The sequence below is a fragment of the Poecilia reticulata genome, linkage group LG18 (genome assembly GCF_000633615.1).
Source record: "Poecilia reticulata strain Guanapo linkage group LG18, Guppy_female_1.0+MT, whole genome shotgun sequence".
NCBI classification, from domain to species: domain Eukaryota; kingdom Metazoa; phylum Chordata; class Actinopteri; order Cyprinodontiformes; family Poeciliidae; genus Poecilia; species Poecilia reticulata.
In genome coordinates, this window is record NC_024348.1 from 1,909,054 (window position 1) to 1,927,439 (window position 18,386).

Sequence of the window (18,386 nt, forward strand, 5' to 3'; positions counted from 1 at the left end):
CTTCCTCAAGCAAAGCCATGACGTCCGCAACTGGCTAATGCTCATAAGATCACAGTAATCTCAGCAAGAAATATTGTGATGTTTAAATATTGCAAGATCTTGTGCAATGAGGTCTTGTTACACCCCTAAATACCATACTTTTGTTATTTCTTAGCACGGACTTGTGTGAATACTTGAATGAACAACTGGTAAGTTTAGTAGCTCCAAGGCTATTTTTTTGCCTTTTCCTGAGTAAAACAAGCAAAACAAGAGGAGTAGCTACATCTCCACACCACCTGGTAACTGAGGAAAGTAACCTTCTGGAGGAAAATAACTTTCAAACCTTGGTACCTTGGTACAGATAAACGACCCATGACGGAGAAGGAGAAGTTCATTTGTCCACTGATGCCTAAACCTACGTAACTTTTTCTTTAGAGCGTGATAGATCTCTCTGTTGGTTTTCAAGGGCAGGTCATATGACACCAACAGATAAGTTCCTTCAGCTCACTGGGAACAGTAAAAAAGAATCAGATTTGAACCCAAATTACAGTTTGGGACTGTGATGAAACTTAATCAGGACCCCAAGCATATACCAGGCTCAGACTAGGACACCCCTAGGCTAAACCTAGCAGAAATTAGGGTTAGGAGACAGTATAAAGAACACATGACACAGAGTAAGAAGTATATAACCAAGTGTATTCCCTCTGTTAATGTACACATATTTAGAGTCATCTCACTGGAACACTTTACAATAACATTTAGAAAGAACAGGTAGATACTGGGAGGAGTATGTTTGAAATGGAGGAGGAGGAGAAAAACCAGACGAACATGACGAGGAAAAATCGATGGAACCTGGCAAGTGAAAAAAGAAAAAGATTGACAGATGGACAGTCTGCTGTAGAAGGAATAGATGCAGGACACAAAAATGAAAGGAAACAAAAGATGAACGATGACAGAAACAGAATAAAAGAGGATCTTATTTTCCCATGGAAATCAGGAATGCTATGTTATAACCCAAATGACATTTGCTCAGTTACCAAAAGAAAATACAAAGAAATTTCAGTATCCCAGGTCTTTTTTTTTTCCTCAAACAGGAATGATAGTAGGGAAAACACATGTCTGTCTCAGTAATGGGATGAGTGTCAAATATTTAGACATTTCACAAACTTGTTTCAGGAATTTTCTTTTCATGGTTCAGTTTACTTTTTTTTTTATAGAGTTGAAAATTGGAATACTAAAGTTCAGTTGTACATCTTCCGGGGACTAGCCATTCTTGTGGATACTCCTCCCACAAAGTTAGTTTTGCCCTTTGGCTGCCATCAGTCCAGTCAGGCAAGAGAAGGACAAAAAGTGGTCTCTTTAATCTGCTGTAATAGATCAGTTCACATTGGAACTCTCGCAAAAATGTAATCGGAATTACCCTAAAACGTCTGTCATTTATTCCGAAATGAGGAGGGAGGAAATAAAAGATAGCAGCTGAATCTTGCCATAGGGTATTTCATCAGCCACACTGTTCATGAGAGGGATAGGGTTGTCAAGATTAGGGAGTTGGGTGTTGTCAAAAAAATCCTGAAGTCCATCTTCCTTGTGCTCTGTCAGCAAACTTACTTATAGACTTGCTCACGCTTTAGGTCCATAAGTTTCTGCATCGTCTATACATATATTTATAGTTATATAGAACAGAGTTCATCTGGTTTGCTGGAGTTTTTTTCTGTGATTAGTAACTGTAAGAACATGACAGTTTCTTTGTTGGCCCACTCGGGGGCGCCGTGGCGTCCCGAAACACACGACATATATCTGCTGGAACAAAGATAGGCCAAGTGGGTTTGGCCACGAGTTTTTGGCGGCTAAACGTACAAGTTAGCATCCGTTAGGTTGGAGCTTGATGGTATCTCACATAGTTGCTACGTTTAACGGTATGATCGTCAGTCATCGTGATTTTTTTCCCGTTTTTTTTTTTTTTGAAACTCCACAGAAAGGAAAACTGTTTATCTCTTTTTCATAAATGAATACTACATGCTTGAAACATGGCAGAGTTCGCATTGCATCGGCTGCTAGGCACCGTAGACAAGGAGAGAAACAGAGAGCGCTAGCCAGTGAGCAAAAGAGAGAGAGACCCGTTCAGACGCGAGAAACTACAGGTGTTTCTTAACTCCCAGATGGATTACGACTTAAATATTTCTGTAAGATGGCGGTAAATTTTGTTCCAGGAATGCTAGCATAATGCTAATGTGTGTTCTGTTTTGGTGTTTGCAAATTACTTTTCAAGTTTTACCCACTCAAAATGAATTATAGGCCAATACTTTTGATGGTGCATGTTTACAGTACTTAAGACTTTATAATGCTAAACCAAGGAATTACTGATTTATCAGCATTGTCTCTGTGGTTGTTGGCACTGTACCTATGAAGATTTAAAAGGACGGATCAGATTCCGTCATAATCGACACCAGAGTTAACATTTTAACAAATACAAGAAGGCGTGAGAAGGACAATGACGCCTCTAAGTTGTTTTTGCTGCTCCTTTTTTGCCGTAGTTTGAATTTACGATACTGAATTTTAACCAAATCAGCCGGTGTGTGATTGCCGTTACCACAAAGCTGCTTTCTCTCTTTCCCTCCGTCTTTTTCCGTCTCCCGTCTCTTTCTTTCTCTTAGTGCGCCTACTGTCTGTCTTTGCGTGTGATGGCGGCGCGTCCTCACACATAGTACTCCTTGTCTTTGTTCTTCTTGTTCTTGGTGACCGTCTTGGCAGTGGCGGGCTGTTTTTCCTTCACCAGAGCGCCGTTGCTCTGCGTGGCCGAGTTGCTGATGTAGTTGCGGCTCTGGTCCACTTGATAGGAGCCCTCGTCTCGGTTGCGGTACTTGTACATGGCGTAAAGCAGGATAAGGATGCAGAGCGCTGCCGCCGCTACAATGCCCACCACCATCCCCGTGGTGCTGCTGGACTGCTGCACCTCCACGGCGCCGGGGAGGCCTCTCTCGGGAGACGTGGGATCTGGAGTGGGAACATGGGGGAAATTTGGGGGGTAGGTTATTCCCGGGATTCTGCGGTGACCCGGGTCTGACGAGGGGTGGGCTGGCGGCAGCAGCACTTGATCCCGGGTGTTCATTTTGCCAGCGGGGATATTGTTGCTACTGCTGCTGCTGCCGCCAGCGGCCGGTTTGACGCGGGGGCCTAGCTGGTCGGGGTTGGCGGTGGGGGTGGAGGAAAGCGGTGGGCGATGGGAGTTGGGGTTACGAGAGAAGTGGCGGTCTCGGGGGTTCTGGACCCCGCCCTCGACTGCCGGGGGAGGAGGGAGGACAGTTCTATCAGTGACCAGAGGGGAGTTTTTATAATAGTCCTCGTCATCCGTCTCTGTCATCTCCCCCGAACCCGAAACCTCTATGGTCTCCTCGCAGTCCTCCTGGTCCAAGGGGCAGGGGGGGTGGCCGTTGGGCATGGGGACGGACTCTTTGGTGGTTTCAAGCAGGGTGAGGAAAGGGCGATAGGTGGTGGGGGGCGGGGGAATTACTGGGTAGCGGGTGGCAATAGAGGGGGGATCTAGGGAGTCCACCGTTATAATGGGCAACACTAATTCACCTCCTAGGACAAGAAAGAGAAAACGAAGAAACAGAGTGTTAGAGACCGCCTTATAGAGCCCGCCTTAAGTTCAAATCAAACAGAACAGTTCAAATGAAAATAGGAAAGCCAGCATTAATTTCTACATCTTAACATGAAGTTAGTTATGTCTGTCTATTCTTTTCTATTTAAGAAGACTGTACTGACTACATCTGAGCTGCAGTGTGTTGTACAAAATACAAGAAAGTACTCTATCCTGATCTGCCTCTCTAGTCTGGACAGACCTATGTGTTACGTCACTAACAAAATATATCAGTAAGCTACAAACAACACTGACAAATTTAACATTTATTGCACTACAAATCCTGTTGTAAACTGCTAACTTTCTAGTCTTACCTACGCTAGCACTCAGGTGTTTCTGCTGTGAGTGGTTAAGTAAGATAGCAAACCACGAGGTTCAGGTCACTTACATCAACAAATTGGCCGCATGATTTTTGCATGAAAAAAAAATTACAAAAAGAAAGCTGTGTAAGATTGTTCTCGGATAGTAATAAACAACCACCCCCCTTTACCTCTTTTACTACTTTCTAGTGTTAAAATGAATTACAATGCAAAGGTATACGTTCTTGAATTACTCACTGACCTCTACCTTTTCTTGTCCCAAATGTTACTTTATGAGAATGCTTTCCCTGTTTCTTTCCATCCCCTATTGGCACGGTGGTTTCTATGGCTCATTTGTCAAAACAAGGCACTGCAGAAGTCTTACTTTTAAGGCTTAACTTTCAAAGTTCACTACGTTTCAGGGAGTTAAACATCTAGTGCCTTGCTGAAATATTTATCGACTTTGATCTTTTTCACATTTTTTTTTACATTGCGACATCAAACTTTAGTTTTGTTGGGATTTAACACAAAGTTGTGTAAAATTTTGAAGTGCAACAAAAGTGAAATATGTTTTTTGATTTTATTTTCAAAATAAAACGTGTCTTATGGATTTTTATTCAGCCCTACTGAGTCAATAAAAGTTTCAAAGTTAGGTCTGGACTTTGGTTGGGGATACAAATATGCTTTGATGTAAACCACTCCATAGTGGCTCTGGTTTTATGCTAAGGGTCATTGTTTTCCTGGAAGCTGACCCTCTGCCTTCAGCCCCTTCTGCACTAGCATAACTTTAATTGATTCTTCACCACTCAGCCTCCATCTAGATTAGTCTCTATTTGCATATACTGTGCAGTTCTTCCCTGATTTTTGGGTTGGTTCAGATCTATCCAGACAAAACCAGACCTAGTGCAAGCAAGGTCTGGTCTATTGATTCCTCCTCAAACAAACAACAACTCAACCGGTGCGTAGTGAGACTGTAGTAGTTGTCAAGAAGGCGGAGTGCAAATCAATAATAACGTTATAAAATGTTGTGGTCCAACCTTTTCTATCGATTGTGGCCAAAGTGCACTTACAGCATCAACTAGACAATAACGAACAAATACATTGAGAATTTTTTTAGAAACTGGTTGCCTAAGGGTACACGTGCAAAATGACATCATCGGAGTCTCGACCAAACCCACATAGTGAAGAACACCCAACCTGGCAACTTTAGCCAGTAAATGTCTCAATCTAGTGAGACTTGACAACATAGAAGGGGCTTTAGTGTCAAGTCTTTTGCTACCTCTAAAAATGTTACCCTATATTTAGCCGAATTTATTTTCCCATTCACTTTGACCAACTTCTTATGAGATGATTAAACCTTGGGATATTGTTTTACAACCTAACCTTGAACTCATGTTTTCAGTTTTCATTCCGCCAGATTTGCATTTCTTCCACTGATGCCTATTGGTGCATATTCCACACATACCAGTGTACTTCCAGAAAGCTCTGTGTTGCCATCTATTTCCACAGGAAATCACTTTTTTTTTTGCATATGTTCTATTTTCAGATTAATTAATAACACAAATAATTTATTACTGTAGCTTGGTTTTTATGATTCTATTTGTTTACTAGTAACCCACAACAGTCTTTTGATGGCTTCACAGATGGTTGTATTTGCATTGCTTAACAAAGTGTTAAGCAATGCATTCTTTTCCTTCACCTTCATAATGAATCCCAACGTTGTGTTACCGTATATAGAATTCCAATAGAATACTTTGAAGTTTGTTATTGTAATGTGCAAAAATGTGAAAAAAGTTCAAAAGGCATAAAAACATTTCCAAAAGAAGTGTCTTTTTTTTTAACATAAACTCTTCAAGCCCTACTCCCACTAAAACCATTCCTCTAAATCCGCCACCAATGGTTAGAAAAAGCTCTTAATGAGCCAAAGTTTGTTTAGCTCCTTCTATTAATCTGTCATAAGCCCACAGTGAAATAAGGACCAGAGAAAGATTACTGGGCGCAAAATGAAAAAGGACAAACACCAAAGGTGAATCCTTCAGTGACACAATAACTGTTTACACATATTGGGAAGCATAAGGACACAAAGCAGTAAAATGAAAACAGTTTTTTTTTTCTTTTTTGGTCAGAGTGGCAAATATGTATGGGTCAAAGAGCACGAAACAGTCATAAAACATGGCAGACGGGAATAAATTACATCACATCTTTGGGGAGAGAAAAGGGAAGGTAAGAGCAAAACATGAGCAAAGATAATGCTAACATCAACAGCATAAAATCATGGCTCAGGCTCTTTGTTTGATTGATGGGGTGAGTGAGTGGAACTCCGTGGGTGAGGCTTTGGAAAGGGCAGTTCAGGGTTGAAACGGGTGTGAGTAAAAAGGAAAAGGGGTTCTGGGATTGTAGGAGTTTCTCTATGGTCCTTAGTTTAACTCATCAACATACAGACACCTCAACCCCATAAACCTTTTAGTCACATTTCAGCAAATAATTTCAAAGAACCAATGCAGTTGAGTTACCATGACTACCAAAACATGTAACATTACATTTCAGAAAAAAAAACAGACATAAAGAAAAACACGAGAGCTGCGAAGGAAAAAGGACTTTGTGCATCTAGAACTTTCTGACTTCTCTCGCTGTCATTGCTCTAAAGTCTAGTTTCCATGGCAATGCTTCGGTTATTTCCCTCCACTCTGTCTTTGTGTCTGAGGGATGTGTTTGCGCCGTGACGACCAGAGGACAGCAGAGCGTGGTGGCACGTTTGAGGAACAAGAGAATTCTGGAGGACTTCCTAAACGGGTCGTTTTTTTTTTTTTTCCCTGTCTAACTAACAAAGAAAGCCATGTGTGATGGACGGTGAGGAGAAACCAGCTCAGCTATCTTTACGCTGCCATCTGTGGCAGATGTGCTGCAAGTGCAACTTGCTACAGCTGCTTTGGGCCCAGCCCCATTATGAGCAGTTACTTCCACTCTCTCCGTGTCCTACTTCCACAGTGAGAGTGGCTGACATTGCAGGTGGACGACCTTGTGAGGCTTTAGCAGCGCTGTAATCCTCTGGCTGTACGGGGGGATGTTGTTTCTCAGCTTATTTCTGGCTGATGTGCAAACCCAAAAGAACACAGCATGCAGTCATTATTTAGCAACTTATGAAATGTTGATCTTGCACATGATTGTTGAAAGTGAGAGATTGTTTCGTCAAACCCGTCCCACTGCTCTGCTGTGCTTTCAGACGGCGGTGCAGCCTCGGGGCCTTATGGCGTCAGTCTATGTAGACTGACAGGCCTGGGCTACTTGGAAAAATAATGAATCTCAACCCTCATCCACAAAGTGGGCCAGGCAGTTATCAAGTCTACCATCTTTTCATTTCCTGTTGTTTGCCTTGAGCCTGATGACAACAGTATTTTAATCCAGTCAACAATGTCTACTGGCTGTGCACCTTTTGGGTCCCCTGAATGCACCTCTGATTCTCCTGCTAACCCTCAAAGGAAGGGGAGAGTTGAGCTAAGGTTGATGTGTCGTGCATGTGCTCCCAATGAAAGCTGCCAAGAACCAGGGTAACTGTTTCGTAGTGACTCCAAATGTGAAATCTGAGCGGATCAATCAAAAATATCAATAATATTGATACCAAGGCAGTATCAGATCAATACTAGCTACTAAGACTGATACTTCAGTTTCAGATTCCCTCTTGAAATGTCATTTTATATTTCTGTTGTAGTTTCTCAACTCTTTTGTAAAAAAAACAGTTTGCTTAGATTTGCTCTAAAGAGATGTTATTTTGTTATTTTTCTATTGTCTTGTTTATCATGTTAATGTTATTAAAATATTTTCAAGACACATAAACTTTATCTAAATTCTGTCCTGGGCTTTAAAAAAATAATCAAAGAAGAAACAAACATCTAAAAGTCAGAAGTTTGATGATATATTATTCTTAAGCCACTATTGTATCGGTATTAATATCGGTATCGGCCCTGTATTTACTTGGTATCGGATTGATACCAAAATATACAGAATCGCAGCCTCTGGTAATTTTCTGTCTCAGGTTTAAAACAAATTATAATAAAACAGTATTAAAAGAAAAAAACACACAAACGCCTCTAGGTCCAAAATTTGATATGTCATACTTCAATAAGCATTACATCGGTAATGATTTCAGTGATTCTGACCTTTAATTTACTTGGAATTGGATTAATACCAAAATATGAAGTATCACACTCCTCTAGTGAGAACACTAGAGGTGTGTTTTAATATGTGTATGTATGATGACATTTCTGATTTAAACAGCACTGAAAATGCAGCTCATGTCTCCAGTGACTGCTTGTTTCTGTCATTTACACCCAAAAGTGAGAGAGCATCAGATATTCTGTTTGATTTATTGAGCTAGACTCCACTGATTTAAGCTGCTGAGGCGGTGAGTTCACGTTTAGGCCACATGATGAAACTTTTTTTTTCATCTCTACTCTCACGCTGCACCGCTTGCCCGCCCAGTGTGACTGACCTGCCATCTTTATTTACACAAAATGAGACCAGCCTAGATGGACTCTGATGCATTAATGTCACTCGCTTGAAAACATTCGTGTTGCCAATAACGCCGCGCTGCTCACACGCGTTTGAAATATCTAGATAAAAAAGAAAAAAAGGGCTGTTTGGAGACTGAGCATTCTGTAACTCGGCTTTGATTAGACCGCAGATGGAATATCCAGCAGCATGTCCGAGCCCGATACGTCCCTCGCTGCGGAATGATACCACAATAGGAGCAATTACGACCAAACCGCCTGTGCAGCGTAAGGGTTCCATAAGCTGTCTGCAAATGGTGCATTTGCTGCTGTCGCTCTCAGAAAAAAGGGATTTATTTTGAAAAAAAGGCAAAAAAAGCAAAAAAAAAAACAACAAAAAACCCAGCAACATTAACAGCAACAAAAAAAATAAATGCCCCTGACTTTATATAGTGTTTTGCAGGGTGTTACATATTTGCGGGAATGAAACTCACCAGTCAGCCCCTATAGCGCTTGAGCCGCTGGATTGCCTCTATAAACCTGGGTGGATTTGATTTCACAGTGAGAAACATGTCAGACCTGCAGAAAGGATCTCAGCCTGATTTGAAGACATCATCATTTACCATTTCTCCACTATCCCATCTTTATCTCTGCTCTATTTTTCAGTAATAAAAAAAATTCAGTGTCTCCGTTTAGCTGATCCCCCCCGTCAAACTTGTTTAAAAAAAAAAAAGCAAGAAACTGCAAAGCTAATTCACCGTAGAAAAATTAAAGAGATTTGAAACTAATTAAAAGAGAAATGACTAAAATTAGGAGCTCTGGACAGTCTGCGTTCTCTGTTGTCAGAGAAAAATGCAAACACATTCCCTGATAGTCTGAAGGGTGAGTGAGAAGACTTCCTGCTGGGAAAGCAGCAACGCAAGGAGGAAAAAAAAAAAAGAAGAAGCATTTCTCCCTCTTCAGATGTGGATTTGGATTTAATTATAGCTTAAATGAGTTCTGGGATCGCTTGCTGCACGTTTTTATTTAAACATAGACAATACACACATATGTGGCTGAATACAGATCAGTCAAGAGTTTTGTTTTCAGTAATTACAGCTTGGGCTTCGTCTTAAAATGGAAGTTATTTTTCATCAAACTAGACAGAAAATGTTTTGTTTTGCAACAAAACACTGCATCTATGTATAATTTCATAGATGGAATATGAGCTATGAGCAGTTTTGGTCAGTATTCTACATACATACACTGCATGATATATTCATTTTGGACTTTTTCTGTTGCTTTTCTCCATGAGGAGGGTAGAATCAGGGTTGAAAACAAGAACCGTGTGGAAAAATTTATTGTGAATTTTTCACAGCCTAACAACTAGACATGTAAGTTCAAATATACATATTAGGCTGAGAACACTTGAGCCAGATGCAGAGAAACCTTGCAAACGTTTTAGCACTAAAGTGACTCTGGTATAATTCTGATTGGATGTTGAAGCATTTTTCTCATCAGCAATCATGGTGTTAATTGGTTTGGTTCTCAGCTTTGATCATAGATTTTCAATACAGATGCGAATTGTTAGCTTGATTTTTCCATTCCAAATCCAACTTGGACCGGTGTCATGTTGGTATGTTAAGTTTTAACCATATAATTGGGACGTTGAAGAATTTGGAAGTCTAAGTTGTGGGATACACTATAATTTCTGGAAACACAACTTTCGACTTTTGGTACTAGGGCTGCACTGATTGCAGTTTTCTTACTGATCAGTGATCTTTGAAAAGCCTGACCTGCAGATTCCGATTTTGACAGTTTTTTTTTTTTGGTCTGAAAAGTTGATAAATATGACATCAAAGATGCCAAGTTGGCAACAGTGAGGTGACTATCATTGTCAGTCAGTTCTCTCTCACTGCAAAAAGAGGACAGTGGTTGATTTTCAGGACTTTGTGGCAAGAAATACAGATCAGTTTCTTATGCACGTATTGACCCATCACTGATCTCCCAAAATTAAGGAAATCTGTCCTTTGGTTTGAACGCCTCGCATACAGTTTGTCATTTTTGGTGAATAACTCAATTTTTGTCTGACCTGAACATAAAAGTGATTTCCAGGAGGGGTTTGGATCGTCTGTGGAGGAAGCTGAACACTTCAATTTAGATCCCAAATACATCTCAGAACTGATTTCAGAATGCTAAAACTAGCCAACATCAAACTTCCGGAGAAGTCTTAACCTCAGTTGCATTGAAAATGTATAGATTAAGTTTGTTAAAAGCCCGCTTGGGCAAAGAAACCTAGTTTGTTCAAGCTGCTTCTCACTGTAATTCCCTGAAAACTCTATAGCTGAATCAAATAGAGGTAAAAGAGAAATCCTACAAAAGAAAACATCTTTTTAATAAGAAGGTTGATATAGTCAATAAAACGTTGAGATGCTTTCAGAAGGTTAACCAACTCTTTCAAATTATTAGAAAACCAAGAAATTCCTGAAACCACTTGGAAATTTTACCTGAACTGAGATAAAAAAAAAAGGTTGTTATGGTGATCTTAGAATGAAAGACAAAAAAATCATTCAGCATTTCACAATAAAAAATATATAGAATTATTACTGATAGATTGTAATTGGATTATATTTTTCCCCCCACCAATTATAGTTGCAGAATATCAAATGTTTCTGTTTTGTTTTACTGTGCAAATATCTGCATAAAACATAATGAAAAGGGAAAACGTCTAAGGATCTGAAATTTGGGCTGTGTATTCGGTTAATAATTATTCATGGTGATTTCACATTAATCATTTAAGTTCTATTTCTCTTGGCTAAATTGTGCGATTGAAACATCAGGTGAAGGAGGAGGAGAACCATTTCTGAAACCTGCTATTCAGAGATCATCACTGGTGTTCACCGCCAAACATCCAAACTTTGAAACCCATTTATTAAAGCTGGGGCTGTTTCCTTGCCAAGGGAGCTCAAAGAAGCTTCACACTGACAAATAACTGACACCCAAACTCATTGAGTGGGATCACACTGGACTGGAGGGCCCGGCGCTCTGGGGTCAGCCCTCATTTATCACCCTATCTCGTACACTCACTCGTCGACCTAAAAAGAGCATTTGCGGGTTGTCTCTATGGTATGTCATCTGATGAATTATTGAGGAGCACCCCCAAAGCTCTGATCTTGTCAGAGTAAAACTGATATAGCGTCTACAACGTCCTAGGACTGGTAAGTAGCTTGAGGTTGGCGAGAGAAAGGCAAAGTGAGGTCATGCGGAGGTAGAGCAAACTCATCAAGTGAAATATGGAGATGGGATGGAAGACGTAATGAGCAGAACTTGTTGGACGAATAGGCTTTTTCGAAATGTGTACTGCAGTAAATGACACTTTAGTAGTTTTGAGGGAAAAAAAAATGTTCTGTGTCCATATTCGTTTTGTCATTTTCTGCCTTGAATCCAGCTTTGTAACAGAGTCCTTCTCATTTCTGGGTCTGTTTGCTCCCTCTGACTTAGGCTCATTACCACCAAGGGCAGATTCAAACCAGCGCTCTAATTGGGTGATGTAATTAAGCCTCGCTTACAGTCAAAGTTTAATTAGCCTAGTGGGAAAGCAGGATTTGTTCATGGGAATTCCACTCTACTTGCGTTCCCAATTTTGCATCCTGTTCCCGTTCTCTCTCTTTCCCTCCCTGTGGTATCTGCGTTTCACTCCTCTCTCATTTCTCCGTTCTCCTTTGAGTTGCGACACAACGTGATAAGCATCTCAACAAAACTCCGTTCCATTCATCGTCGCCTCATCAGTTTGTTTGATACATTTCCCACCTACTCTTCACTTGACAGCAGCCAGAAGACAGTGGCCTTCATTCCTTCTCATGAGCAAAGACATCTTTTAGACCTTCAGACATTCTCTAGCATGGGCATCAAAGGGTCTCCTGGTTTGGATTGTGGGTCTCTGGTCCCACAATCCATTCAAAGTATTTTATCTTGGTTATACTTCTGCAGCTAAACACGTTGCTACAGGGATCCCCCTAGGCGAAAAGAGGCACTGAGACCTCTTTTCGCCTTACTGTGTACACTGCCTCAACAGACTAGATCAGGGATCGTCAAATCAAGGCCTCACAGGCAGGTTGTAGATGTGTCTCTGCTTCCGCACACCTGAGTTTGGTCATTAGAAGGATTCTGGAGAATTTGACTGCACTGAGGAAGAAATCCAGCCATTCGATTGAGGTGTGTGGAACCAGGGACACATCTAAAAATTGCAGGACACCTGCAAGTCGTAAGGCCTGGACTTGAAGACCCCTGGACTAGATCATTTGATCAAATGGCTCTTCATACCACTGCCCAGCTTTGTCTGTAATTCCCACCTACCCCACCATATCTGCATGAATTTAGTTTCTATCTCTTGCTCAGTCAAAGGTAGCAAGAAACTTGAGCAATCAATGACCAGCTGACCTTTAAAGGTGTTGCCTCAACTGTGTGATCATTCTGCTTTGCATTGTTAAACATAAAAAAAATCATGACGTACCTAACCCAACACACTGCTCAGCTCCCAGTGAAGTCTGTGGTGATCTCTGACCTTGATGATGGCAATGCCTTCCCCACTAATCTCCCTGCATGTGCAGGAAAACCTCTCAGATGGTCACAATATGATGACGCGTTTGGTCTTTAACTAGCCCGAGAGACCACCAGTTGGTTAGCCACCCAGATCAAACTCAAGTCAATGTTGTCAAGCTACAAAGTGCTTACTGGAATGTCTGTCATCTACATTAATGCTCTCGGTAACACTTTATTTGAAGGGGTGTGCATCAGACTGACATGACACTGTCATAAACATGAGATGACATTGTCATGAACATAAAGAAGTCTTTAAAAGTGCCAACTTTGCATTAAAGTATCATAATTTACAAAATCATGCAAAGTTGGCATTTTTAATGGACTTTCAATGCAACTTTTAGAGCAACTTTGCATTAAAAGTGTCCTTACTTACTGAATGACATTTCATGACAACAGTCATAAACATTCATAAAGACTTCTTTATGTTCATGACAATGTCATGTCAGTCTTATGCACATCCCTTTAAATAAAGTGTTCCCATGCTCTCCAAAAGGCTAATGCTGACACTCAGTCACTCTGGTGATCAAGGGGTCGTAAACTAGCTGTGCCTGCATCGTGCTCAAGGCAATCCTCAGAAATGTCCCCGGTAGAAGTTAACTGATGAAGTATTTCAAACACTATATGGGTATTTATGTGATGAACAAACACAAAGTAGAACATAATTATAAAGCTGAAGGAAAATGAGACACGCTTTGTAAGTTATTTTAGTTTCTAACAAATGAATCTATATGTGTATCTACATATCAAATTTGTCTACCACATTTAATCTCAACAACACGCTGTAAAGTTTGTGGTTATAACATGACAAAAAGCAAATAAAACAAAAAAAAATGATGGGGAATGAATATGTTTACTAGGTGCTGAGCTTTACTACTGCAGCTGCGGGTAAACCCATCTGTAAAGTGCGTAGAGCTTTGCGGAAGCAGGAAGAAGTTGTATTGATCCCTATGAATTCCCAGCCCTCATATCAGGCACAGCTTAACAGAAACTCCACAGCTGTGCTTAACATTTTCCTGTCCTTCCTAAAGGCAGCTCAATAATTTCCAGCTCCTTCTCACATGTAATTGAAAACACTGGGAATTGGTCCTATCTCTGACAGGCTGGAAACCTGTATTTGTGGAGATGAGGGATGGACGGGGGGGGTTGGGGGGGGGAGGACATGCGCTGCGGACAATGTTGATTCTTCTTTCCTTGTCCACAGCTTTCAGAGAGGCTTATCCAACCTGGCTGGCTCGGCACGCTGGAGCCGTTTCAGCATCTGGGAGGCGCGATACGGAGCACGTGTGCATACGCGCGAGCAAGCGTTTATTTCTCAGGAGAGTCGGCTGCAGAGAGAAAACTTTACACCCACAGAGTGAGAGAGGCAAGTGTCTGTCTGGAGAGGTGAACATGTCTGCCACTATCTCCGCGTGCGTGCGTGTTGGTGTGTGTGCGTGTGTGTGTTTCTGTTTGTGGGTGGGCAAAGAGAGTTGCATTTCCCCACAGGAGATTAAGGCTGGGCATAGAATCCACTGAAATACTCTCATTTCTGCTTTCGATAAGAGTGGAACCGTGGCTCTATTTCGGTCCCAACCACCTACAGAGAAAACCGCAGGAGAGTGCTGCTCTCCAGTTCCTGAACACAGCTTCAGATCAGTTTCTCTTCACACAAGCATACTGATAGGCTCTGTAATCTCTTGCTATTTACAGGCGCAACACAGCCATAATCCTTATTCCCAGTTTATTCTGGAGAAGCGCAGCGACGTTAAGAAGCAAACACGGCAATTCTGCCATCTTTTCTATTTTCCAACTTTTTCAAATAGCAAATGTTCCCTGAAATGAGGTCTATTGCTTTTTCCTAGATAGATTTGTTTACATATGAAAAGAAGTGGTGTGCTTTTCATGTAAATGGTGAAATTGGAACTTGTATTGTAACTTCATAAGAGAAGATTTAAGGGATGCTTTTCAAGGGAGAGCCATGTTGTTTCCTGTCAGAGGTTAGATTGTAAATCTCAGTCATCTTGAGCTAATGGAGTCAACTCTACATGCTGTGGTTTGTAGTCAGAGAAGTATTGTTCAGTTCAAACCTTCTGTTTTTATTTCACTACAAATCGACGGTTTGAAGTGAAATTCTGAGATTACCAGTAACAGTAGAAAACAGATCATATCACTCTGATTTTGTTAAAAAAATGAAATAAAAACTCTTGCTAAAAGTCCATATCAAAGCGGACTGCAGAAATGAAAAACAACTCAAGCATGAAATAATTCTCAGTAATGTGACAATATCTGCTATCGTAGTCTTTTAAGTATCTACAGTTTCACAATAAACATCTTTTAAGTTGGTCGTTTTGTCAGTAAAGCTGTGTTTATGTTGCTCCTAGCAGCTGTTAACCTCCCACCATTCCCAGGACTCTGACTGTTTCAAATGATCTTTCTTTACTGTAGTTCAGTTTTGATTGGTCAAAGTTTCTTACATAACTATATATTAGCCCTTTAGTTTGGGCTGAAGGAGGAGCATGGAAGCAGATGCTAGCTTTTGTGTTGTTAGCGGCTAGCAGCTAGCCAGTCACATTTTTCTCAGCTACTTTCTTCTTTTTTAAGTTGAGTGCCTAAAATGCTGACAGTAAAACAATTTATCAGTACGGGAGGTTTCTATGCATTTGTTACATATATGAAAAGTCTTTATTACTCAAACTCTGTCAGCGCAACCTGCCAGCTCAACATCTACTGCCTTCCTCACCTGCTGCATTCATCAAACATGAATGCAGCAGGTGCTCTTTCTGTCTGGGATTCAATAGTTTACACCAACGTTGTGTGAGAGATTCCACTTTGATGAGAATTTTCATTTTAATTAATCGACAAGATCTCATTGCGCACCATAAACACAGCTGATAATAACGTTATAGAACCTTACTTCAAAACATCCAAACCATTCCTTTGATTAAACCCAAATTAATCTTCCCACAGTCGCAACAGAATCAGTGTGAGATTTGTTTTTAATAAATTTTTTAAAAAAATGCACATTTTATTTCCTGACCCTCGCAGCTTTTAAGCCCTAATGGTAGCAGTGGGAGTAGCTCGAGCCATGCTGATTCTTTGTGTGAACATGGTTCTTGGCAGTTTTCATGTACAATGGAGCTGGAAAGCACAGAGGCAGGGAGTAAAACACATGGCCTTTTACTTCCCCCTCCTGTTGGGGTGTCAGAACATTACTTGACCTGCTGTTCAGACACAGTGGCTCAGCTGCATGCTGCACACAACAAACTGTGTTACCATGTTGAAACCGTTTGTCCTTGTTAAAGTCAGCGCCGGAGATTTGTGCAACAGCTGAGAAAATGTTAGAAAATACTACTTGGCTGGGAAATTGAAGAAGTACAAATTCTGCTGGTAGAAGAGAGAGAGAACAAAAACATGGAGTAACCTTTGTCCAATCAGAGGTGCATACAGGGGGACTGCAAAAACCAAAGTATGAGACAGTCTGATTTCCTTTTATTTTTTTCCTTTTTAGGTTTCTGGATAAAACACAATAAAGACAGAACTTTCTGAGCTGACTCACCATTTCCGGGCTCGCACTCCTCCAAATCCTCGTCGTCGCTCGGACACTCTGCTGAAGCTACCAAGAGGTCGTCGGCGTTCTGGAGGAACGGAGAGGGACAGAACAGCAGGGCAGATTTTATTCAAGGGAAGAAGCATGCCGATCATCTTAGAGAGAGTCAACACTTTTCAGGTCCACAGAATTCCATCTAACCGTTTGTACATTCTGTAGGTGCAGGACTCTGTTGTAACTTTCACTTTGAACATGGGGGATTGCTGTTCAGCCGATGTGTTGGAAATGTGCTGCTGGTGGGCGCAGCTTTGTGAGCTGCACTTGTGTTCATGTAGGCAGAGTTGGGGGAGCAAAACAAAGAGAAACGAGCTCTTTCTGACCAAACACTGATGATCAAAGAGGTGTAGCTTTTCTTAATAGTAGGCATCGACTCTACTGTGTGGGCAAGGAAGTCATACACTGTAAATGGTTTGCGTTCACAGTGCTTTTTTAAAGTTGTTTCTTCACAACAACTTTAAAAGTAGGAACCCAACAGGACTGAGCGGTCTGTCAGAAAGAGATTCTGCCAATAAATGCTTCTTCTGTTCTAATTCAGATAATTTTATTACTTTTCCAATCCTTAATTTATCAGAATGAAAATGCAATACACGGTTGATCTTTTACTTTATTACAATTCTGCAATAAAACAAAGTAATATGAGCAACAGAGATAAATCGACCTTCACTCTTAGAAATCGGTCTGCATTGCTTGTTGCTCATGGAAATATGTTGTATTCCTGTAAATCATGGAATACCCATAAAATCCAGTCAGCTCTGCTTTTTCTCCCATTGTGTTAACCGCCCTCACTGCTGCTGCAGCTTCTTTTCATAACTTTTAATGTGATTTAGCTCATGCACATTCCTCCTCAGCTGCCTAACAGCTGAACTACCATGTGCAACCAGGTCACACACAGAGCGATAGTTTGCATCCTCACTGCAGTGTCTTCGTTAAAAGTAGGAGAAATAATAAAAAATAAAAAAGCATTTACATTTTAATTCTAGATGAGTTTGGAATTGTTTTTGATTTGAACACATAATTTAAGTTCCTATAACATAAAGCAAAAAAAAAATAAATAAAAAAAATCTGAAAAATAAATGACCTGACGAATATTTAAATGTCATCTGTTTATCTTTGATTTTCAACCTTTATTTTTTTTTGGTCAATGCTGACTGTTTTTAGTTTCTGGATGTGCACACATAAAAAAGAACAGATAAACAAAAAATAAAAATAATTTAAAAAATTACTTTTTTTTCTTCATTTTTTTCCAATTAAACTCTAAGATTAGGATATTTATGCTGGATTTGAGTTGCTTAAAATATATCCATGTAACATGGACGCCCCATTGTCTTTTGGGATTAGCATAAATACCATTTATAGCAAAAGATTTAAAAGATTCAAAAGATTTAGCAGTTGCTAAAAAAAAATGCTAAAACATATATGAATATTGAGGCAACTAATAAAAACATTGAGATGTTTCAGGATTCGGGGAAGATTTAGATGATAAAAGTTGGCAGGAGTCCTGCAACTTTTAGATGTGTCCCTTGACATGTTCCATGCCTCACTAGCATGCAGTCAAGTTACACAATGCTCTGCTAATGAGTTAGCAGAACTCATTTAGCATTGAGTACTGTAAATATGTTACACTCATATATATATATATATATATATATATATATCCATCCATCCATTTTCTTGCACCCTTGTCCCTTAATGGGGTCGGGAGGGTTGCTGGTGCCTATCTCCAGCTAACATTTCGGGCGAGAGGCGGGGTCACCCTGGACAGGTCGCCAGTCTGTCGTAGGGCAACACAGAGACACACAACCATGCACACACAC

The 18,386-nt window shown here is 40.6% G+C and overlaps 1 protein-coding gene across 1 annotated transcript in view; it reads right to left on the bottom strand.

Moving 5' to 3' along the window:
* Nucleotides 1-654: 654 nt before the first annotated feature.
* Nucleotides 655-18,386, bottom strand: part of LOC103480181 (neurexin-2-beta-like) — a 74,556-nt gene continuing 56,824 nt past the window's right edge. The window contains exons 4-5 of the mRNA XM_017310469.1: nt 16,522-16,600; nt 655-3,561 (exon numbers count right to left, since the gene is read on the bottom strand). Coding sequence (XP_017165958.1) covers nt 2,675-3,561; nt 16,522-16,600 — 966 coding nt within the window. The 3' untranslated portion in view covers nt 655-2,674. The remainder of the gene's footprint in view (nt 3,562-16,521; nt 16,601-18,386) is intronic.